Source organism: Rhipicephalus sanguineus, chromosome 9 (assembly GCF_013339695.2).
Source record: "Rhipicephalus sanguineus isolate Rsan-2018 chromosome 9, BIME_Rsan_1.4, whole genome shotgun sequence".
Lineage (NCBI taxonomy): Eukaryota > Metazoa > Arthropoda > Arachnida > Ixodida > Ixodidae > Rhipicephalus > Rhipicephalus sanguineus.
This window is the reverse complement of record NC_051184.2, coordinates 43,222,761-43,246,171: the sequence shown is the minus strand read 5'-3', so window position 1 is coordinate 43,246,171 and position 23,411 is coordinate 43,222,761. Positions and strand designations below refer to the sequence as shown.

The 23,411-nt window shown below is 48.8% G+C and overlaps 1 protein-coding gene across 1 annotated transcript in view; it reads left to right on the top strand.

Moving 5' to 3' along the window:
• Positions 1-23,411, top strand: part of LOC119405059 (apolipophorins) — an 89,778-nt gene that overhangs the window by 44,299 nt on the left and 22,068 nt on the right. The window contains exons 7-24 of the mRNA XM_037671819.2: positions 1,459-1,705; positions 2,216-2,378; positions 3,315-3,500; positions 4,165-4,311; positions 5,011-5,158; positions 5,949-6,232; positions 7,170-7,334; positions 8,320-8,463; positions 8,780-8,976; positions 9,632-9,814; positions 10,365-10,617; positions 11,510-11,663; positions 12,436-12,690; positions 13,955-14,220; positions 14,946-15,182; positions 15,854-17,202; positions 18,184-19,084; positions 20,195-20,369. Of these exons, the coding sequence (XP_037527747.1) occupies positions 1,459-1,705; positions 2,216-2,378; positions 3,315-3,500; positions 4,165-4,311; positions 5,011-5,158; positions 5,949-6,232; positions 7,170-7,334; positions 8,320-8,463; positions 8,780-8,976; positions 9,632-9,814; positions 10,365-10,617; positions 11,510-11,663; positions 12,436-12,690; positions 13,955-14,220; positions 14,946-15,182; positions 15,854-17,202; positions 18,184-19,084; positions 20,195-20,369 (5,454 nt within the window). The remainder of the gene's footprint in view (positions 1-1,458; positions 1,706-2,215; positions 2,379-3,314; positions 3,501-4,164; positions 4,312-5,010; positions 5,159-5,948; positions 6,233-7,169; positions 7,335-8,319; positions 8,464-8,779; positions 8,977-9,631; positions 9,815-10,364; positions 10,618-11,509; positions 11,664-12,435; positions 12,691-13,954; positions 14,221-14,945; positions 15,183-15,853; positions 17,203-18,183; positions 19,085-20,194; positions 20,370-23,411) is intronic.

Genomic DNA, 23,411 nt, shown 5'->3' with positions numbered 1-23,411 from the left:
TCATTGATTCCGTGCTGCTTCAACATGTGGCTGTATGCTTGGCCACGTGTAGACACAGCAAGTAAACTCGTTAACCTCGATGGTAAAAGGTTGTCTATAATCACGTTAAGAAGCACAATGCCTTATTTTTGTAAATAATTGCATAGCTCGACTTTGACTCAGGCGTCCAACACCCATCGTTATCTACCCATTATCTGCCCATCACCCAGCATACACCCAGCATGTCCATCACCCGTCGTCCACCCATCATCTGTATCCACCCATCATCTGTCCATCACCCAGTATCCACCCACCATCCGTCCATCATCCGCCATCTGTCCACCATCCGTCCATCACCCACCATCTGTCCACCATGCGTCCATCATTACCCAGTACCATAATCCACCAAGATGGTGGGTAGTGGGTCCCATCATGCCCACCATTGGGCAAATTTTCAATAGGGGAGAGATGCAAAAAAATGATCTTGTGATGACGTAACGATATGACGTCATCGTGACATCAGAGACCACCAGAAACTGTGACGTCATTATGACGGCGCATGATTGTACATGCCATTGTCGTTTGGTCAGATGTGGGCCGATCCCAGAGGCACTGCATACCCCGTGAGGTGGAGAAATCTCGCAATGCCTGCGATCCCGGAGGCTGTGCGAAACCACGTAACGTACAGAAAGCTTTCGGGGGGGGGGGCTATCAGTAGAATTGAGTGAAAAGAAAAAGAAGTAAAAACAAGACGGCTTTCGCCTTCGAGTCGTCTTAGGCGAATGCATCAAGGTCCGGGTGAATTTTTCAGACTGGTGTTGGTGGTGAAAGTGTGAAGAGAACAGATGTGTTGTGGAGGCTTTCGCGTTTGGATAGTGTCATACGCTGCATGGTGCAGTACGGCCCCTTACCAAAGCTAGCGGATTAGCTGCGAAAAATCCGTCATTTGTCCAAGCCTGTTGAAAAAAAAGGTATCGTTTGAAGCACAATAAGACATCACCTCTACATGCGAGTTTCGCCTGCGGGCCTGTCTCTCAGACTTCAACTCTGTTTTTACTAAGCATATGACTGAACGATGCACGAAAACCAATACACCTAGACTTCCCTGGGAGGTCAACAGATCTATGCGACCGCCTGTGTACTTGATGTGCTCCCCCGAGCGTGCTTGTGATTCTGTCCATCCCTCTCTTTTCTTCTCTCTCTCTCGTTTCGCCCCTTTATGCCTTCCCCCAGTGCAGGGTAGCAACAGGACGTGCGTCTGGTTAACCTGTCTGCCTTACCTCAGAAAAACTTGGCAATGGGCTAGTTGATTGGACATTGGTTGGTTGCGCTGATGTGTTTTGTACGTCCTTCATCGCCGTCTTCAGTTCGTTTTTGTAAAGTTTGCACAAAAAACGTTGATCATGCCTTACCTCGCGTCTCTCTCTCCCTGAATCATTGCTGCAGCAATGAACCACGGTTGCTATCTCATATCCGCAGAGACGGTGAACGTCAGGTCCACGCTTAAGTTCGACCACAGCGTGACTCGCGCCGAGAAGACCGAGCCCAAGGAGGTCATTGGCCTGCTGCGCGACCTGTGCCGCAGCAGTCACGAGGACATCCGACCCGAGGCCAGCGGCATCTTCGCCCGCCTGGTGGCTGCGCTCCGGGGCCTGCCTCCTCAGGCGTTGAGGCAGATCTACAGCAAGGTGTCCGCCGGCGAGCTGTGCTTCGACAAGAAGATTGAGTGAGCACTACACTACTGCCTTCTGCCGTCTTACCGTATTTTGCTATCTTCTTTTTGCCATAATAACGTCGAATGTGACTGTTGTCACAGTAGGCAGTCCGCAACTTGCGTTATCTTGAGAAGGATCCAAGCCGAGAGTGCAGGCTATAAATAGGTCGCCCTTTTTGAAGTACTGTCTGCAAATTGAATTGAATTGAACTTACTATATTCTGCCATTTTTATATTACTATTTCGTAGTGTCTTCTTTTATCATCTAATGCTACCTTCTTTCACCATCTTTTACTGCCATCGTTTTCACAAGAAGACAGAATGATTTCACCTGCTGCCTTCTTCTTGTTACTGCGACAAAAAAGTTTTTACACTGCCAAATTTCTCGATGTCATCAAATTTGCCATCCTGATGATTTGAGCGACTGGACCTTTCACCACTTCATCCAGTGGGGTCGGTCAATGAGGCATCCAGCCACTCACTTCGAGGAAATTTTTTTTCTTTTTCGCATGTGTTCCACAGGTATCTGTTCCTGGACGCACTGCCCCTCGTCGGAACCGAGGCGTCGCTCAAGCTGACAGTTGAACTGATGAACAAGGCTGAACACGCAGACCGTTCGACGGCATGGATCGCTGGAATCAGCTCCATCAGCTACCCGACCGAAGGAATGATCTCAACCCTGGCTGTGAGTCTATATTTGAATAAAAAAAGTATTATGTGCGAGAGCTCACCTTGCCGTATCCCCCAGATATTTGTGAAGAGCTGTGACAAGTGCACTGGCCTTGCAATATTTACTCTCGTATTACTAGCTGCCAAGTGCTTGTAATGACGCTTGCATTAAGGTTAAGTTGAATGTAATCAGGCGTATAGCATTGGTCTCATGAATTCCTTCTAGGTACTCGAATTTTACTGATTCGGCCTGAAGGAGGGTATCTCGTTAACAGTACGTCGACGAAGTGAGTCATTGTCGTTTCTATCATATAGTCGAATCGGCCATCTTCTCAGCTGATTGGCCAAGAGGGCTGCTACGGCCCCTGATTGGCTAGGAGTGCCGCCATTGCAGAATTTGATGATAAGGCAGAATTCTGCGATGGGTAAAGCATTACCCTGAGCGCGATCGGTCATCGGGTTATCTTGAAAGGCTGATAACTCGTGCGTTTTTAGCTGAAAAGAAAAAAAAGATGCCCTTGCAGATAATGTCTTCCACCTACATTCTGTAAAAGGGGTAAGATAGTCACTTTCTGACGAAAAGTATGGGCCGAGTATAGGCGTTTCAATGTGCTGGCTGTCACGAGGAAGGAATGTTAAGAACTAGCACGGGATAACTTTCGCTTGCGTTGGCTGATTGACAAGTAATGGTGGCTGGCGTTAGCTAAATGATTGACTGATATTGGCTAAAGATGGCTTGTTGATTGATAATGCTATCTAGTGTAGGCGAACCTGTGCCCAATGTTAGCTAGTGTATCGAAACCATGGTAGCGTTGGCTAACTAAAGGCAACTGTCGTCCAGAGTTTACTAATGGCTGTTAATGTTACCTACCTGCTGCTCTAACACCAGCCCAATTCAACTCAGTACAATAACTGAGCTGTCTCCCAATTTCTCTTTTTTTCTTTCTCGCAGCCTCTCGTCAAGAAGGCGAGAGCACCGCGCAGCGCCATCCTCGCCGTGACGTCACTGGCCCACGTGTTCTGCCGCGATTACCACGGCAACTGCGACGACGTTCCGGCCATCCGTGAGCTTCAGTCTTCCCTCATCAAGCAGCTTGGCTTCAAGTGCAGGGCTGACGATGCCGCTGCGAGGAACAGGGTACGGCAGTGTCATGATTTACAATTAAAAAATTAATTCAGTTTATAGAATTCGTAATGGAGGTTCTCTACAGCGGAATTCGCAAAATTTGCTCGGCGTTGACTCTATCCTGAGTACATTTAAGTAATCATTAAATATTTATCAAGCAATGATTGTCTAAATAATTTTGTGTTTCCCGTCAGTGATCCCTTAGGCTTCACTGCTTTACAAGTTCGTTCCTTTCGTTCTTCTTTTTTTCTAAATTGTCTACATTACTATATATGAGCATAATCGTACTCAAAACAGTGGTGGGATTTTAACCGTTCCGAATTTCTTGCAGTATGTATGCGTGCATACAAAGGCACGCACACCCCTGCACATATAGGGGGGCGGGGGGGGGGACCGCTAAATAGCGGCGTTATTGTGGTCACATTTTTACAATCACAGACACGTACGCAGAACACGCAAGTACACTAACGAGGCGAAAAACGTTGCGTAAAGCTTTCGTCGTGATTTCAAAGAATTTTGAAAAGCCACGTTTACACAACACTGCTACTGACATCTGGAACTTAAAAGAGAGCTGGCGTTTGGTAACCCTATATAAAGTGCATGGGAGAACGACAGAATGAAGACAGCCCAATAGCATCGCTGACCAATTTCGCTCTTTTTTGTTGTTTTGCTTCAGGTTATCACGGCTCTGAAGGGTTTCGGCAATCTCGGATACTACGGCGAAGGCATCAACACCATCATCGAGTGCGCCATTTCCGGTAGCAGTCCTCTGCCCGTTCGAATTGCGGCCATCCAGGCAACCAGGAGGTCTTGTGCTCCAGAGGTGGGCGATAGTTTTACTAATTGACGAAATGAGTTTGCAATAGTAGTAGTGGTAGTATCCTAGTCGTCGTCGTCGTCGTCGTCGTCGTCGTCGTCGTCGTAGTAGTAGTAGTAGTAGTAGTAGTAGTAGTAGTAGTAGTAGTAGTAGTAGTAGTAGTAGTAGTAGTAGTAGTAGTAAGGAAGCTGGGAATGGCAGCGTTAGTGGTGGTAGTCGTGGTGGTGGTTGTATTAGCAGTACTGGCGGTGGCAGTATCATTTGTAGTGCAAGAGTGGTGGCGGTAGTGGTTATATTAGTGGCAGTAGCTTTCCTAGTAGTAGTATTAGTAGGCTTATCATTTTAGATTGCTCAAATGCAACTTATATGTCTATATTCTATGCAAGCAAACAACGATAAGTATAACTCCGAAGGCACAGCCGGATCAGTACCGATTAGGTAACAAAAGCTAATTTAAATTACCGGGAACAACACATCAGGAGAGATGACTCGTTTTGTTCGAATGTTAGGAAAATTGTGTTTAATAAAAAAGAAAACTTATTTCACAGCGTAATGCGAATTAACGGAGCGACGAGATTTGGCATTAGCTTAGGTCTGCACGAAGCAGGCCAGATCTGCTCTTGATAGGAGTCGTCTTTCGCCGTATTTACGTCTCACTGCTGTAATTTCATTCTTATCATAGCAGTGGTTGTCGCTTCATTGCAGATGCATCCCAAGCTCATGGAACTGATGAAGACTCCGAGCGAGGACGTCGAAATTAGGATCGCCTCTTATCTCGCTGTCATGAACTGTCCCACGATGCAAGATATCATGGACATCAAGAAAATGCTCGAGAAGGAGGAGATCAATCAGGGTACGTCGCTTCTTTTATCTTGCCGAGCTCGTTATCACGTCATTATCATGTGACACGAGCGCTCAATCAATTGTTCGTCTCAAGACGAATTGACTCATTTCGTCACAAGACCTCTCAATAAGAGTCTTGCCTTTCGTCTACCTGTGTTTTCGGAACATACAGGCGCACGTTAGTTAGTCAAGAACCTCCCGGTACAACACCTTCTTACCGAGGAGTCAGCTCATCAATCAATCAATTTACTCGGTAACTTAATCAATATATCGATCAATCGATCAATATTTATCGACCATACGTCCCAGTACGTCTCCTGCGTGGTACGTTAAGAAGGCCGTATAACTTTTCATCACTTACAGTCTTTTCTTCAGTCAACACTGAACAGTTACATTGAAAGTCTCGCGACGTTGAATAACTACGAAAAAAAGTTTTCAATAATAAGAAAAAGACGTGGTGTCGACATTTTCCCTCCTTTTGCTGGAAGTGAGAGAATAAAATACTTCCGCAATCTGATCATGTCTTAGCAAGCTTATGCATACCAACGAAAGAATAACACGAAAATGAATGCATTCGTTATATTTCCATCGCCTACATTGGTTTCTTCACCGTTAGCGTGTCCTCTGACGCCATGTTGTTTCCAATTATCCTTTTGTGCCCACGCTGCGGACTAGTTTCGTGGTCTTATGCATTTCCTCTGACGCCATTTTGTTTCTTTCTTTTATGCAATCGCATGCACTCTTTTATGCACTTTCAATTAACACGTCCTCTGACGCCATATTGTTTCCACTTTCCGCAGTTGGTTCGTTCATCTGGTCGCACCTGAAGAACCTGCAGAACACGGAGTCGCCCACCAAGATGGCGGTGCGCTCCCTGGTCTCTGGAATCTACGTGCCGGGCAAGTTCGACAGCGACGCGCGCAAGTCCTCTCAGAACATCGAGTGGTCCGAGCTGTCCGAGAAGTACAACGTGGGCGGTACCGCCGAGGCCAACGTCGTCTACAGCCCCAAGTCCTTCATCCCTCGATCCATCGATCTCAACCTGACCGTGGACCTCTTTTCGCATTCCATCAACATCTTCGAGGTGCGCTTATATTCACTATATTAGCGTAAAAGACAGCGTAAAGGAAACGAAACTCGCGAAAGGGGGAAAATTATTACCCACCAGGGCGCGTCGGAGATCCGTCATTATCTTGCAGGGCACAAAGCCTTTAAGGCGCAACTCTTAAATGCCGCATCAAGCACGAAAAATGACCATCGGCGTCAACATGAATGATGCAAAAAAGTCACCATCATGTCATGACGTCAGCGCTTGGTCATAGGCGGGCCGATCCCGGAGGCATGTGAAGTGGAGAAAGCTTGAAATGCGTCCAATCCCGGAAACAGTGCAAAATCAATCAATCAATCAATCAATCAATCAATCAATCAATCAATCAATCAATCAATCAATCAATCAATCAATCAATCAATCAATCAATCAATCAATCAATTTTTATTCTTTTAAAATAGACTGCACAAGGTAACGATATACTGAAGGAGGCACCGTAGTGTAAACTGTATTGGGACCTCCTGCACATTATAAATAGTAGTGTTTGATTGGCCACAACAGTAGCAACGTTCGTACGATTACAATATTATAATTAATGAGATGCAGATGCAAGTGACGATACTAACAACAGCAGTGTATCAGCGGTAATTGAAGCTAGGTACGTATAACATTAGAAAGAAATAAAAGAGAGAGAAAAAGCAACAGCTTGACGAGAGAAGACATGTCGTGGGGAAAAAAAGCAGCTATACAGAGTGATGCAAAAAATCATCATGTCACAATGTCACCCTATGACGCGTCACAGAAATTTGTCGGGGGTTTGCGGATCAATACAATCGACTCAGAATTTTTTAAAAAAAGAAGATGGCTTTTTCTTTCGAGTAATCTTAGGCGAAGGCGTAAGGGACCCTGTGAATATTTATTTTGTGCCGAGCTGAAGTGTAAAAGTGGTCGTCCTGTCTCAATGCCCTTTCAGGTTGGCGGTCGCGCCGAGGGCTACGACCACATGCTCGAGAGCCTCCTCGCCCCCAAATCGCATCTGAGGAGGACCAACGAAGTCGACTCGTTCTGGAACCGCTTAGGCCGATCTCGACGCGCTGCCTCGGCCAAGAACACCAAGGTCGACATCTTCGACGACAAGGTTCGCTTCCTTTTCGAAGAGCTCAGAACAACGGCATTGTAAACTTCGTCGCGTTACGTGATGGTTCTAAGTTACCTGTTTTCGGTTTTAAGTTTACGAGGGAACTGTATGAAGCAGGTTCATCTGGCGTTGACTACTTGTACAAATACGTATGATTATAAGTATGCTTATTGCCGGCAAACATACGACAGAACTGTCAGCTTTTATTTATTTATTTATTTATTTATTTATTTATTTATTTATTTATTTATTTATTTATTGCTCGCACGCTCGCTGTCGCTCTAAGCACGAGAAAATGCCTAACCTGATTGTATTAGTTACCTTTGCACGCACAAGAAACGCGTTGGGTAAACGGCTGTGGCCTGGCTGTGCTGAGCTAGAGGCCGCCGGTTCGATACCGGTGGCGGCGGCCGCATTTTCATGAGAGTGAATTGTACGAACGTTCTCGTACTCAGAATAAGGTTACGGTTTAAGGAATCCCATATGATCAAGATGATTCCGGAGTCTCCTATCACGGTTTAGGAGAACTCTTTGTTGGGCAATTTGGTGAACGTTCATAATTGATTTTTAAGGCGCAAAGGAGGACATACACAAGATAGGACCATGTCCGATCTTGTGTATGTCCTCCTTTGCGCCTTAAAATTCAATTATGTCCTATCACAGCGTGCCTTGTAATCATATCCTAGCTTTCGTAACAATAAACATTGAACGAGATCAGTTCGATGATTCATCGTGTCTATGAAGAATAAGCCTAACGTCGCGGCAAAATAGAAGTCGCTAAAGTGTGTCAGAACGTAAGACGCACGCTCTAACACAACACGCAGCTGCCTATGTCCCCTTATTATACTTTGAACAAGGCCGTGCAATTGCGTTCTTTTTTTCCTTTCGCTTGCGTAGGGGATAGAACATAACGTCTCGGACAAAGAATGCTGAATCATATTGTTTCACTTTCTTATAATTTCATAAAGCTACGTAATTCATGCAGGTGAACATCAGGAAGGCGAACGAGCCTAGCGGATCTCTCTACTTCCGCATGTTCGGCAACGAGCTGTCCTGGTTCGAACTGCCCACTATGGACGACATCGCAAACTTCATGAACGGCATACAAACCAACAGCTGGCTCGACGAGGTAAGTTTCGCGTGTCTTAGACACGTTAGGGAGTTTTAGCTGCTCTTCAAATGTACTGCCATTCGCAATGGCTCTGGTATCGCTTGATCCTGTAAATATTAAAGAGATTAGCGATCATTAAGGTAAACGGTAATAGAGAGCACTGATCGCGTGCGCGATTGGAGGTCCACATCAAACCTTCTAGCAGTCGCCGAGATTCATCAGCTTTAGTGTATTAAGAGAAATAAGGAAGGACTGCAGTAGCAACGCCTTCGTTGCTATATGAGATCGTATTTACAACTCGCGTTTTATTTCGCTTTTGTTTCTTTTCGCGTAGATCATGAGCAAGAAACAGAACGACATCGCCCGTAGCGCCATGCTCGTCGACACCACTGTGACGGTGCCCACAGTCACCGGCTTCCCCTTCAGAGTTGACCTGAAGGCGACCGTCACCGGGGGTCTCAAGACCGACGGCCAGATAAACCTCGCCAACGCTCCCAACGACATGCTCATCGAGGGTTTCATCAAGCCGAGGTGAATGACCTCTTGTAGTTTGAGCTCATCCGGCGGCCTTCAGCCTTTTTAATCTATTCCCCACTTATTTACTGATTGGCTTCTGGTGGCCTCTGGTGGCCTCGGTGACCTCTGGTCTCACACCTGATCACCAGAACAAGAACGAACGTGAACTAGCTTTGGAGGTAGTTTCTTCTTGCCTTCCTTTGCAAGTTGCACTATGAGTGAGGTGTGTATAGGACCGACGATGTACAACGTATTGCTTTGGACACTTCACGGGTTCTTCGTAAGCTGAATCCAAGGCATGGGTTACGAGTTGGGACTGGAAATTCAGATCGGGCTAGGGTGGCCCTTACTCCATGTGGCACATTGTACACATAAGAGGGCACTAAAGTGGCGGGTCCTGGGTCCGCGTTAACATTTGTGAATGTTGTTACATGTCGGGAAGGGGTGTTACTTACACTACCTAAACGATGGGCTTCACCCAAATCAAGATTATCTACTTAGGCACTAGCTATCGCTCCCAACCCTATCTATTGCTTTTAAACCCCCGCAAAATCAATAAAGCTTCTTAATTTTAGGCAGTTGGACGTTCGAAACGCTCAATATTAATACAAAGCGCCTTTATGATCAAATAACCACTCTAATATTCGTTTTTGCACATTTCATTTTACAGTGCTTCGATCGACATGAGCGGTCTGATGTCCATCGATGCCGGCGTCGCCAAGCGCGGCATTCGAATCCTGTCGACCATGCACACGTCCACCGCGCTCGACGGCAAGATCGAAATCAAGCCCACCGGCGAGATGAACTTCAAGTACAACATGCGCAACGACAAGCAGGAGATCCTGAACATGAAGTGAGTGACACTCGTCCAACAGCGTGTCGTTTGCGGGGGTGGTTGCTTTATTGGAGCGGTCGTATGCAGTTTAACCTTCAGGGCTTATGAACGAGGCTATATCTGCCATGATATTGAGGCGAGTGTGGACAGAACATTAGTGGTAAGCGTGTTTAAAATCACCGTATTGAAGGTAAGTTAGCAGCCACGTTATTGTAATTCATTGCTGGCGCATACAAAGGAAAGCTAATTTACATCTTTCCGCTCAAAAGAGACAACGACCCAGGGCTACCTTTATGCATGTCTGCAGCACCAGGAACTGATGTCATTCTGTTCACCAACTTCAGACAGCCCAAGGTGCACAGTGCAAGTGCATCTGCGACGATGGGCCGAGTAGTTTGGTCGATAGGGCTCAGCCATTTGCTTTATTAGAATGAGTCAATGTGCTAGTTTCTATTGGTGGATTAGAGAGCGATCTAGATGCAGAAAATACCAGTCGTTCATATTACGCAGCCAGGTTCAAAGGGAGCGTGGCCATCGTGAAGAGTTGTATGAAATTAATCCTTTCCAGGACTGAGATCTACTCTGTTGAGGCCGAGACGGAGACGCCCCTGATGGCACCATCCGTCAAGGAGTTCAACGGCTGCACCCAGACCCTGTCCAAGGCCCTGGGCCTGAGCATTTGCGCGAGGGGCAAGGTGCCCAAGCCCTTCTTCAACTACAAGGGTCTCAACCTTCCTTTCGACTTTAGCATCGTCTTGCAGAAGAACGACCTCGCCATGGAGGGATACGAGATCAAGATGAAGTACCCCATGGACACTGCGGTGAGCCACTCGGACTCTCACCCTCGCGCGTTCTCTTATCGAGGTCCTCTTGTGCCATGTCCCCGCTTTGACGAATATCACCGGACTGTTCAGTGTGCCCTGTGTGCCCTCCAGGGCCCTTTCCTCTCTGTCTGTTCGCCCAACGCATATTCATAGGAAAGTTCTTTAGATTTGGTGGTTGATTTTTAGAGCTCAATCAATCGGCGTAGTTTTCAGCTCCATGGAACGAGCCTACCTAAGGCCAGCCGTAACACTGAGTAAACCACGCGCGACCGGGCCGGTACCAATATTTCTTGTTTCTGTGTCCCTGTGTCTTCTGTACTGCAATTTTACCACTGTGTTCGATGTCACGTTGTACAACCAACCCCCGATGCCTCGTATTATTTATTCATTTATTTGTTGAAATCGCCTCATAGGCTCCTACATCGGAGCATTGTGTGAGGGGGAGATTACATAAGCAGAGGTAATATCAGGAGCATGAAAACATAATTATACAATGCTTATTGACTGTTGGTAACGAACACCGAAAAGTAAGAACATCCTTATACAATAGTTAGTTACACATTAGTGATTGTAAAAGATGGCCGTTACCTCGGCCCTGAAATTGGCTGGATTACGAATGTTAACGATGTGCTCCGGAAGACCATTCCAGTGAATAATAGCATGCGGCAAAGCGGATGAATGAAATGCAGTGGTTCCATCTGAAATGCTTTGGAAGATTCGCTTGTTATTTAAATGACGGGAGGTGTGAGAAGGTTGTGCAAGAGGCAGCGTTGACTGATTGACACTTTATACGATCTTATCAAATAGGCAAATTAAGGCAAATAGTCTACGTGATTGCAAGGCAGAAAGAGATATTTATTTAATTATTGCTTTCGTTGTGCTTTTGCAGAGCCCCAACCTGTTCTACCAGTTCATCTTCGACACACCCGGCTCCGCGATCCAGCGCAAGCACATCATCGAGCTCGCCATCAACAGACCAGCCGACGGCGAGGGCACCATGAACTTCCTGTACCACTGCCCGATGAAGAAGATCACAGTCTCGAGTAAGTGCGACAACCCGTTTCCCGTAGGTTGCACGCGGCTCCGATGATGACGCAGGAATCGGTATTGAACAAAGAGACGATCACGCCGACCACAAGAGGATAAACATTGTACTGAAGTTTCGGTTGAGATTTGTGAACAAGGCACCCGTTCTGGGAGCCGAAACGTCAGTACACTGTTTATCCTCTTGTGGTCGGCGTCCTCGTCCTGTTATTCAATGATTCTTCCCGACCAGGCGGGTGTCCGTCGAAGACTTGATTTCAGGAATCGGTATTGAGTCACACCACCTCTGTGGTACCATTGCTCGTGTCAGGCAATCAGGAATGGGAACCAGAGGAAATACCAATTAATTCTCTGTCGTTTTTAAGTACCGCTTCAAATCACTGACAACTCTCATTAGTGCAATGCAATCAATTGAGAACGCGAAAGTAGTTTGTTGAGTGTCTCGTGACAGAGAGAGAAAGGTAAAGGAAAGACGGGGAGGTTAACCATAGGAAGTCTCCGGTTTGCTACCCTGTACTTGGGAAGGGGAAAGAGGGTGTAAAAGAATGAAAGAGGAGAAGAAGAAGAGTCTCTGACGACAGTAGGCCACAAAACTAACAAAACAGTCACGACTATAGCGCCGTGTGTGCTCCACCTCGGCGTTCGCTAAAGGGACAAAGCTGCTGCGGCTTCTACGCAGACATGTTTCACTGTCGTGTGGCGACCGATTCGTATGAAAGAGATATGAACCAATCCTCTTCTTTCTTTCTCCCTTTCTCTTGTGCTATCTAGCTTCGCTGCAGACGCACAGCAGCCCCGCGCACGCGATGTTGGAGGCGAGGGTGGACGACTCTCGGCGCTACTTCATCAAGCTGGACGTGCCTTACGGGCAGAGTCCGAACTCCGTGTACTTCGAGCCGAGGCTGGAGATGGGCTGCCCCGCGACGCAGCCCTTCCTGCTGCAGGGAAGGATCGACGGAAACCCCTCGGAGTTCTCCATGAACCTACAGTCCAACATGCCGGCAGAGAAGCCCGTCTTCCTGAGAGGTAAGCCACGGGTCACACCCGCCATAAAACACCCCGTGAGAGTCAAGTGGTTATGGATAATAATAATTATAATATCTGGGGTTTAACGTCCCAAAACCGTGATATGATTATGAGGGACACCGTAGTGGAGAACTCCGGAAATTTCGACCACCTGGGGTTCTTTAACGTGCACCTGGAGCTTTACTGCTGACCCGAACGTCGCGGGACCGAATCCCGTCTGCGGCGGCCGCATTTCGATGGAGGCGAAACGCTAGAGGCCCGTCTACTCAGATTTAGGTGTACGTTAAAGAACTTCAGGTGGTCCTCCACTACGGCGTCTCTCAATCATATCGTGGTTGTGGGACGTACAACGCCAACAGTTATTATTATTACTACATCCGCCATAAGCGAGAGAAATCAGATGCAAATGATTAGTAAACCGGAGAGTTAAGCTTGAGACGAGTTATCTATTCCTCAACCTTGGCCTCTTACAAAGGAGTATTCATGATTTTCGCATTATTTCGACTCTCTATTACCTAAATTCTACTACGAAGAAAATGACGTCCTTGTTTTCGGCGATAAAGTTATGGCGCTACCTGTTCACTCAAAATCATGGCTGTCATTGCATTAATTCAAACATGAAATAAAATCTTTTATTTTGTGTAAATAGTTTATCGCCCAATAAGGTGTTTTGATGAGACGAAAAATCCTTGGAGCACGGGGTTTCGCTGGAGTCGACGTTTCGACAAGCGGACTTGTCTTCTTCAAGGCTGCAACTGCCTAGCTTAGCGCGTGTATGTGCGTGTTTCGTGCCCTCTCCCCCAACCCTCCTCTTTTGCTTGGATTGGAGGAGAGGGTACGAATCATGCACACGTACGCGCTAAGGTAGCCAGTTGCAGACTTGAAGAAGACAAGTCCGCTTGTCGAAACGTCGACTCCAGCGAAACCCCGCGCTCCAAGGATTTTTCATCGCTTGAAAATTCGATCCTCCCCCGAACTTCTAGCTTATTTGAATAAAGTGTCTTGCTGTTCAGTTATCTTTCTTATTTTTAGCTTCTCGCTAATTGTTTCCATTGCATTGCGTTGTGCGCGTTTTCTGAGAACTGGTTTGATAATTCATATCCGCGGGGCTTCATTTGTGGTGTCTTTTTTTGTTTTGAAATCGTGGAGTAAGTCTGGCGATTGGCTCATCCAGTGTAGAATTCCCTGGTATGCGCGTTCTCAAAGTCGTCAGATGTTCCCCGTTAATATCGCGGCATTATTTGTTTTGCCTTCGTCCGCGCAGCTGTGATGTCCAAGGACGAGAAGAAAGTCCAGGTAGACCTGTCCACGAGGATCCCGATGTTGGAGATGAGCTTCAACTCGCAGTCGACCAAGCCCCAGGAGAGCACCGTGGTGACGGCGGCCACGCTTGAGTACCAGTGGAGCGGGCAGAGGAAGCACACCGCCAAGCTGAACGCCAAGACCAAGAACCTGAGCACCGAGCACATGGCCAAGAGTGCCATCAACGCCGAAATGCAGTTCAGCGAGTTCCCCGAGTACAACTGGAAGGTACGACCCAGTTGCACATAGTGTAACAGTATAGTTGCAGTGGACATGCATTGTAGGAGAGTTTAAGACGGCCAGTGTTACCCGCACAGACGTTCCTTTCCTGGAGGCACGGCTGAGGTTTGCACCGATAAGCGAAGCCTGGCTAGCAATGAGAAGGCGATGCGAACGGAGCCTGATTACGCTATCTCGTGTAGCGAAGTGAAATGACTTGTAGCGGTGACAATGAGTGTATATGGGGTGTAAAAAGAAGTGAACTATGTACGCTGAAATGAATCCTTGGACCCTTTTTCGGGAGTACTGTCTTGTCACGTATATGACTCTCTAAAAAAAAAAAACAGAGGAACTCTCTTTGGAGACCATTACACTCTCGTCTGAGAGTAGTTGGATCCGACAGAAAGTTAACGTGTCTGAAGAGAGTCATATACGTGACAGGTCAGGACTCTCCGAAAAGTGTAACACATACTCTTTTTTTTTCTTAGAGTGTAAGTACGGTGCGTGATGAACGTTCCTCATTCAGTCAGCCTCGCTGACCTCCCTGCCTCTGTTATCCCCTGCTCTAAACATCGCCAATCCATGCCCGTCTTTCGGGTTTGTAGCCAGTGCTCTAATTTCGTTAAGTAGTGGCCAACAGTGCCACAGAAAAAAAGAAAAGCCTTCTAACAAAGCGTAGCACGTACGTCACAGCGCTTAACTTATACGCATTTTTCTCTTTCTTTCTCTTCCAGCTGATCACCGATTTCCAGAAGGCTCCTGGAGCCCAGCACAACGAGCATGACATCAAGCTCTGGTGGGGCGAGAACTTCGGCGAGGACCAGCGTCACATCCACGTGCTGACCATCTCCAAGCAGGACGGCGAATACGGACAGGGCAGCAAGGGAAGCAGCGAGGGCCGACTCGTCATCCTTGCCCCCGTGTGGGACATTGACTTCAACGGTTTCTTCAACGCTATGCTCGACCAACAGGTAAGGACGCCTTTTTGCATAATTTCACTTTCGCAATTATAAAAGTAGCATGAACATATTGTTGCCAAGTATTGTGCACGAGTACGTCCTTGAAGACCACCCAATGACGAAGAGAGAAAGGAGGTGGCACGCCTCGCGAGATGCTGCCAGCCATTCTGTGGCACAGCTCCTTGTAAAATGTATTCAGTTTTGTCCCTCCCGTGTATTCCTCATCCCCGTGACTATTTGGTGGAGCGGCTGGGTAATCTTCAACGGCGTGCTCCTGCACAATGCCTCGTGAAACATATATATGTGCACAGTATGCGTGAACACCTGCACAATATACGTGGACACAACAACTTGGTTACTGCGGTGTTAAAAAAAAAGAGTGGGACAGGAACCTTAATCTGTGCAAACCTGTCATTCTTTGAGACCGCTGATGGTTCTTCTTACCATTAGGTAACGTTAACGGCAACGTTGAGATCATCGGCGCCCATATAGTACAACATTAGGCGTGCTGCGCTCTCACTAATTCTCCTAGTACTGCAAGTCAACTAGCGGCTGCCTTTGGCGCGTTAACCCATGGCGGTAGAACGTTAAGTACGTGCTGAAAGAGCACGGTCTTCATAAGGGTCACTAATATTTTCCGTCGTTTCATTCCGGGCTGGTCCCATCGACCACGATGACTGCAGGAGGTCTCCAAGGGCACTTTCAACGGCGAGTTCCAGAGCCACGGCGAGCGGGTGATGCAGATCGAGATGAACCACAACCTCGAGTCGCGATCCCCGCTGCGACTCTTCCTGAACGCTCGCGTTGAGACGCGTCACTTCCGCTTCCTCTACTCGGACCAACTGGAAGAGCGCAACCCCAACCAGTATGTGGGCCGCACCAATGTCGAGTGGGGACGCGAGGGCAAGAGCATCGCCACCGAGTACGTCGTCATGAGCCGCCAGGGGGCCGACAGCAGCCTGCACGACGTGGAGTACAAGATCAGCTACCCGGGCATGAGGATGCCCGCCGTGCACAGGACCAAGATCAGGACGACCCGGGGCACCCTGGACGCCACGTCCTCGACCGAGGTGAACGGCGAGAACTTCGTCCTCATCTCCGTACAGAACACGCCCAAGCTCAAGGAGTTCCGCTTCGAGAGCACGCTCCTGCGTACCAAGCTCTCCAAGGCCACCAAGGCCCAGAGCGCAATCTACGTCGCCGAGCTGAGGCCCCGTTTCGCGACGATCAAGGCCTTCGTGGCGACGATGCAAATCAAGGGGAACTCCAAGAACAATGCTGAAGTCCAAGCCGAGCTCCTCTGGGACGCCGACCGATACCCCGACCGGAAGATGCGCTTCAGCTCGAGCCACGTCAAGATCTCGACCGACGGGCATCCCGCCTTCCGTTACAGCGCCACGTTCCAGTACTGCAACGACCTGAGCATCACCGCCGGTGGGACGTACAACGAGGACCTGGCTCAGGGTCCTTTCGCCATCGAACTCGGCATGGGTGGCACCCACTTGACCCCGAGGACGATCTCCCTGTCCTATACGCGCCGCGAGACGTCGGCGAACGTCTTGTTCGGCTACACCCGGGCCGGAGCCGACCAGCTGAGGATCGAGTACAACCGCAACGAAGACCACGCCGCGCAGCAGTTCGACGTGAGCGCCACCTCGGTCCATCCCGAGCTGAACGGCAAGCGCCTGACCATCGTGCGCAGCCTGGAAGGGCCCACGTCTTTCAAGATTCAGTACGAGCACTCGGCGAACGAGATCTACGGCTTCGAGCTGACCGACTCCTCGGGAGGTAACCGCATCAACACGAACCTGAAGATTCGCACCCCACACCAGCGCTACGCATCGCAAGAGTTTAGGCTTACCGGTGACTACTCACTGGCTCGGACGAACCTCGTCTTCGAGGCGTACACTCAGTCGCAGATGGAGTGCCGGATAACCTTCAACTACGAGCTTACCGGCAACACCGCGTTCGCAACGTCTCTCGGTCTGGAGAACACGCAAGGGGGCTTCCGCAACGCGAAGGTTTCTCTCAGGTACGTCGTCTCGTCACGCCTTTTCGCGTAAAAAGATGACAGTAGAATGCCGCGCTGTATTGCAGCAGATGACGTTGACGATTGAGAGTATACAGCGTAACCTGGAGGCGTCATTTGCGGGACAAAAAAAGGTGCGCTCACCCTCCCCCCCCCCCCCCCCCGTAGATGTGCGCACGAGGGAGAAAGGGGGCGGCCCCCCTTGCCCCCCCCCCTCCGTTACCTGGACCTTGCACTGCACGCTGATCAGGACCCCCAGTGGCTGGGGGGTGGGGGTGGGGAGGCGTTGCGGTGAAACTTCGTCCACTTCGCCCGCCTAATGGAAACCCCTGTTCACGCCTTATGCCTCTCCCCTCCCTGCACTCCTGGTCGCATACTTTAGCAGCTGCAATGATTTGGCTGCATTTGGTTCTATACATGTAGCACACTGCTGGAATGGATCTTTTTTTAAACGAACTTCCAAATTTTCAAATGATCGCTACAATGCCAGATTTGTTTTGTATTACTCCCAACACGGTTAGCCAATTTCTGACACTCTCTCCATCCCCACCTTCCGGTCGACGCCGTCCACGGGAAAATGGGAAACGCCGTTCCGCCCTTTCTCACAAATGGTTTCTCAGTTTCGTATTTTGCGAAGACAAGTTAAAAATGTTGTGAAACACAGAATCCATCCGTACAGCCGTTTTCGTGCGCAATAGTGTATTTTAGGACTGTTTGTTTAGTTATTTCAGGTACAAAACGGCAACATTAACAGGCAAAGATGGCGGCACTTAAAAGTATCCGTGAAATAGACTGTAACGTTTGAAGGAACCATTCGCAACTTACAACAACCCACAGCGCGACAAAAACGCTACAATATGCTACGCATTAGGTTTGCCTTGCTTCAATTAGAATATTTAGGGACTTTATATAACGTCGTGTTACATATGCAGGGGCATGCAGAGATTATTTGGAGCGTAAACTTGCGTAAACTTTCTTTTTCAGGCTCACTCGCAGCCCCGAGACCACTGAAGGTCAGCTACTGGTCGAGCACAACGATCGCGTAGAGCTCGAACTCACGGGCAACGTGCGCACGCAGTCTGCGAGCAACTTCGACGGCAGGATCGCGCTCAGATCGCCATCCGTGCAAGACTTCGAGGTCATGGTGTCGAGTCGCTCGAGCTCGCCCCTCAACGGCGTCTTCGAGCTGAAGATCATTGACCAGTCCAATGATCCTATCACCGCGACTCTGACGCTGAGTGACCGGCCTCGCGAGTTCACCGGCAGGCTGGACCTGTCCGGCTGGCTGTTTCAACGGCGGCCGTACCTCCAAGTGGAGAGGAAGATTCCCGAGGCGGAACACCGCGTCTACACCCTGACCGTCGGAGACGCGAACTCCGAGGAGGTCCTCGTGGCGGACACCGCGAGACGAGGCGACGTGCGCGTCACCACGTTCAAGTACCAGCCGCGGGACCGTCCCCAGGACTGGGCCTCCCTGACCATCGAGAAGAACGACTGGAATCCCCAGCATGAGATGCTGATCGTCACTGTCGAGCCGAAGGCCAACATCAAGACCTCCTTCGACTACCTCTACCTCATCACGAAGGGCGCCCTGAAGAGCAAGTTTATCTGGACGCTGGACGACCTCAAGCTGGGCTACGACCTCAAGAGCAAGGCCGAGGGCGAACACGCGTACAACTCGCTGCTCAAGATCCTCTACCTGAGGCGCGAGATCGACGTGCACAACCACTACGCGCACACGCCGGACTCTATGGAGCTGTCCACCAGGATTCTCCTCAACGCCGTCATGATGCCCGACAGGGCGTTGGAGATGACCTACAAGCACAACAGGATCCCGAACGGGTGGGAGGCCACGGCGGTTGTCAGGCACCCGACGTTCTCCAATGTGAGTAGCAAAGATATTCGGGGAGTGGTTGGTGGGGGGGAGGGGTGGGGTGGACTAGCTGGCCTTTCCGCCAGCGCCGCGCAGTCCCCGCTGTCAGGCTTGCGCTACCCCGTGGGCCACCTTCAATTTGGCTTTGTTCTTTTAGAGGCCCCGAAATAGGGGCCAGTTACCTAAGGCCCAAGTCGCACCTGTGGCAAATGATTACGGTAGGTAATTTTATAGCCAGGAAGGCGGTCCTCTCATAAGAGCTCAATAGCTAGATCTGCCGTGGCATATAGCTTAGCACGTGAGGTGTAGCGCTTCCAAGCTCGGGGTTGCCGGGTTCAGTGCCAGACAACTGCAGTCGCAATTTCGATGGTGGCCAAATGCGAAGAACATCGGTGCGCTTAGGTTTAGGTGCTCGTTAAACAACCTCAGGTGGTCGAAATTAATGCGGAGTCCCCAACTACATCGTGCCTCATAACCAAATCGGGCTTCTGGCATGTAAAACCCCAGAAAATATTATTATAGAAGAGCGTAATCGAAAAGTTGCTGCGCTAGCACGGGGACAGGCAACACTCTGTGAGTGACCGTTCCGATGAGAAGTGTAGTGCCGGTGTTAATGCTACGGTTCAGTATTCTAAAGACGTGTGGCATGTAATACTTTCCGTAATGGCATGGTAGCTCTAGCACGGACATCTAGATGAAGAGTAACGAACTTTTTCTTTTAGAAATCCAATCAAGACAGTAGTTCGAGAGAAGATGGCGCATTGAAGAGATGAATACTCTTGAACAGGGTTTGTCGTTAGAGACAACGTTTCTACAAATCATTTCGTCTTCTTCAAGACAGCTGCTTCCTTGAAGAAGACAAGGCCACTTGTCGAAACTGACTGCAGCGACACGCACTGTTGAAGAATATTCATATTTATTTTTTAGATCCACACATACTTGCAACAGTATAACAAGAACAGGCGTTTAAAGTCGAATGTCTACATGTCAGCTTTTGTTTAGTCGGTCATAGCGATTGAAGGTGCGTTTCGTTACCTAAAGCTGGGGACATAGCAATGCGCCTCGATTTTCTTTATATTCGGAGCAAAACCTAAAGCTCGCAGCTTTTCTGTTCGACCTCAGGACATCACCTTCAACGGACAGATTCAGAAGGACATCTCGGAGTCAACTCCTCTGCTGGTGTCCGCCCAACTGCAGCCTGGCGATGCCTCGAACAAGATCTACTTCAACCTTGCCGAGAAGCTGAACGAGATCACGGCGACCAACAAGTCGGTCCACATTCACATCCACCACGAAGGTTAGTGTTCGCATCGGTGCGTTACCATTCTTCCAGGCGTCGCGCGCCCGTGGGCACATTATGTGGGAGAAGCAAAAAAAAAACTTGGAAGACACTAGAGCTTCGCCTTTAAGAGTTGGGCACTGTAGCGTTGTTGGGCCTGCGACTCACAAACTTATAAAACGCCCTGAAACATCGGCAGAGCCAAAACAGAGAGCACAGATAGAGCAGCGATGAATCACCCCGCTGCTAGAGATATCTGTGGCCCTTATTGGGTTCGATTCCGGCTCGAACCACGAATTTGCATTCATCGGCATTTTAGATGCAAAGCAACTTAAGTCGGGGCCTTTGTCCATCTTTCCCGCGGCGTCCACACCCCCACTGCGCATCTGCGTCCCTCCCCCTCTCTCTCCTCTCCTACCCCCCCCCCCTTTCGCGCGCCTGTCGACCGCGTTCCCCGCTCGCGCTGTGAGAATTAACGGCCAGGCTAGAGGGAAGACACGACGCGCGTAGCGTTCCTCTTCGAGTTCCACGACGCTTTGAATGGATGGATGCAGCTTACGGCGCGGGAAGCTCCTAAAAAAATTACACCATCTCCCGCTCAAGCGAACCATCTCCCCACTGCTTCGCATCCACACATGGTTCCCTTTAGCGGGAGATGGTGTAATTTTGCGCTCACGGAGAACGCCGATGTCTTTTTTTCTTACAGACGCCGACACCGACATTGCATTTTCTGCGACAGGGGCTCTTTAGCGCTGTCTGCTTGAAATAATTGCCGTGACAGTACCCACAGGCATATTAGCTGTGTCACTTAGTGAAATATAGCCTCGTAAACCAACCTGACTGGGGACCTTTCAAAGGAGGAACGTCCCTGGGCCACGGCTGTATACGTCATAGGGGTTGAAACTGACGAGCTCACAGTACCTCAAGCCACACACACTCTAAGAAAAAAAAGAGTATACATGACTCTTTTCGGAGAGTTCTGACTTGCCACGTATAGGACTCTCTTTAAATAGTCACGGTGACTCTCTCGGTGGGTCAGGGTCGGCTCGCTCTAGGAGAGTCCCCTGACCCTCTACGAAGTGTGCAAAGACTCTCATCGGGAGGATCACGTTACCACTTATAAGGAGTCAGACGACTTTTGCCGGCAACGCTCCTACGGGGGTCAAGGGACCCACACCGAAGCATCAAGCGACTCCACAAGTATTTTAAGCTACTCATTTGATCCTTGCTTTAATTTTGCGCGACTACTGTTGAAAATAGTGGAGTATTCATTTTAACTATGTCCAATAATACTTGCCGTTCTGCCCAGCGACTGTAGGAAAAGAATAGTTCAGTTTTAGCATTATTTTAATAAAGCTCGTCAAAACAACACATATTTTCCAACAAAGTTATATAGAAAGCGCGAAAAGATGGTCTGTGATTTCCAATTAAGAAGTTTGGGTATTCCTCATTTACATGCTTCTATGAGTATAGCCAACTAAAATGTGTGACTGTGATGTGCACAGTGTCATATGGTGCTAAATGAACAGCAGAAATCGCCATCATGTTTCCATATTTATTCCTTGTGATTAAGAATAAATCAAAAAGTGGTGACGGCTTGAGGCATCAGACTTGTGGCTTGCTAGGCTGTCGCTCCTGTCCAGCGTGAGCACCATGAAAAATGGTATCTGAAAAACAGAACGTGATATTATGATGAGAAAATGAAATTGCAGTAAAGGTTTGCAAAACCTACACAATAAGTGGCTTTCACAGACATAATAAAGGCTAACAACAAAACAACAAAGCACATCCTCCGGCAGCCAGGGGCATGCCGTGAGCGGTTATTGACCGCATGTTTTACAAACGTAACCCAACCCTAAATGCTCAGATAAACAGATGCGAGTACTAGGGCCCGATCGACACACAGCGCGTGCGTACGCCGTCTACGTCGAGATCAGACATGTCATATGCTAGAATTAGCGCACATAACTCCCACAATCACGTACACTCACTCGATTCTGTTATAACGCCCAACGTCATCGCAGTATATGCAAAACACGAAAACAGCAAACAGAAACGAGGGAAAAGAGTGCACGGCGGAGGCCGCAACAACGCGCGCCGTCGAAAGTCGAGCTTTTTCACTTTACCGGCGAGGCGTGTCCAACTTGAACGACTACCGCGTACGTTCTGGAAGCCACCGTACTATATCTGCACCTCAAACTACCGTCTTTAAGCCAACAAAAACCATTATATATAGTGCATCTGAGCGTTCTGTACAAAGGCTTTCTTTTTTTCACGTTCCCACGCGCGGAAGCACGCTGTACACTCAAGGTCGATGGAAATGTTATTATGAAGTAGACTAAAGTGCATCTCAAAACGACATCTTGCACCTTCAGTAGTGCAGACACAACGTGTGATCAGCAAGAAATGACCCTCAATAGCTGTTTGCATCGCTCGCTTTATGGGAGCTTGTACAGCAACGCGCATAACGGTGGTAACTCGCTAACTGACAGCTTTAGTTGGGCATCCGCAACAGCCCCGCGGACGCAGGCTGCTGTTGGAAATGGCTGTTAGATAACTTCAGCAAGGCTGCTGCGGACGCCCAGCTAAAGCTGTATAATTTGTACCTACGAAAGCAGTACACTCACCGTTAACTGGCGCCCGTCGTCGGTGTCCGCAGCTCCATGAATATTCGCAATGCCCACGAACTATAGGTGGCGCGCCGTGCTTTTCAATATGGCGCCAGGAGGAGGGTCAACCCGTTTGTTAGCATAGGAACAGATAGGACGTGCGTACGTACGGACCGTGCCACTTTCACCGGATGAAGTCATGAGCTGCGCTGAAATGGATATGAGACTAAAATACTTTCCCAAACCATGGAAAGTGCTAGTACTCACCACCTAATTATTTGCTGCGAAGTGAAAGGTTATATTTCAGCTCAGTTACCGTGCATAACGATGCTTTGCGAAATCCTGTGCGTGCTACATAAACCTGCATGAACTAGAATTGACGTATGAGCTGAACGGCACTCCGAGGTAGTACGTACCGAGCCTGCCTAACGGATTTGCCGCAGTAGTAGGC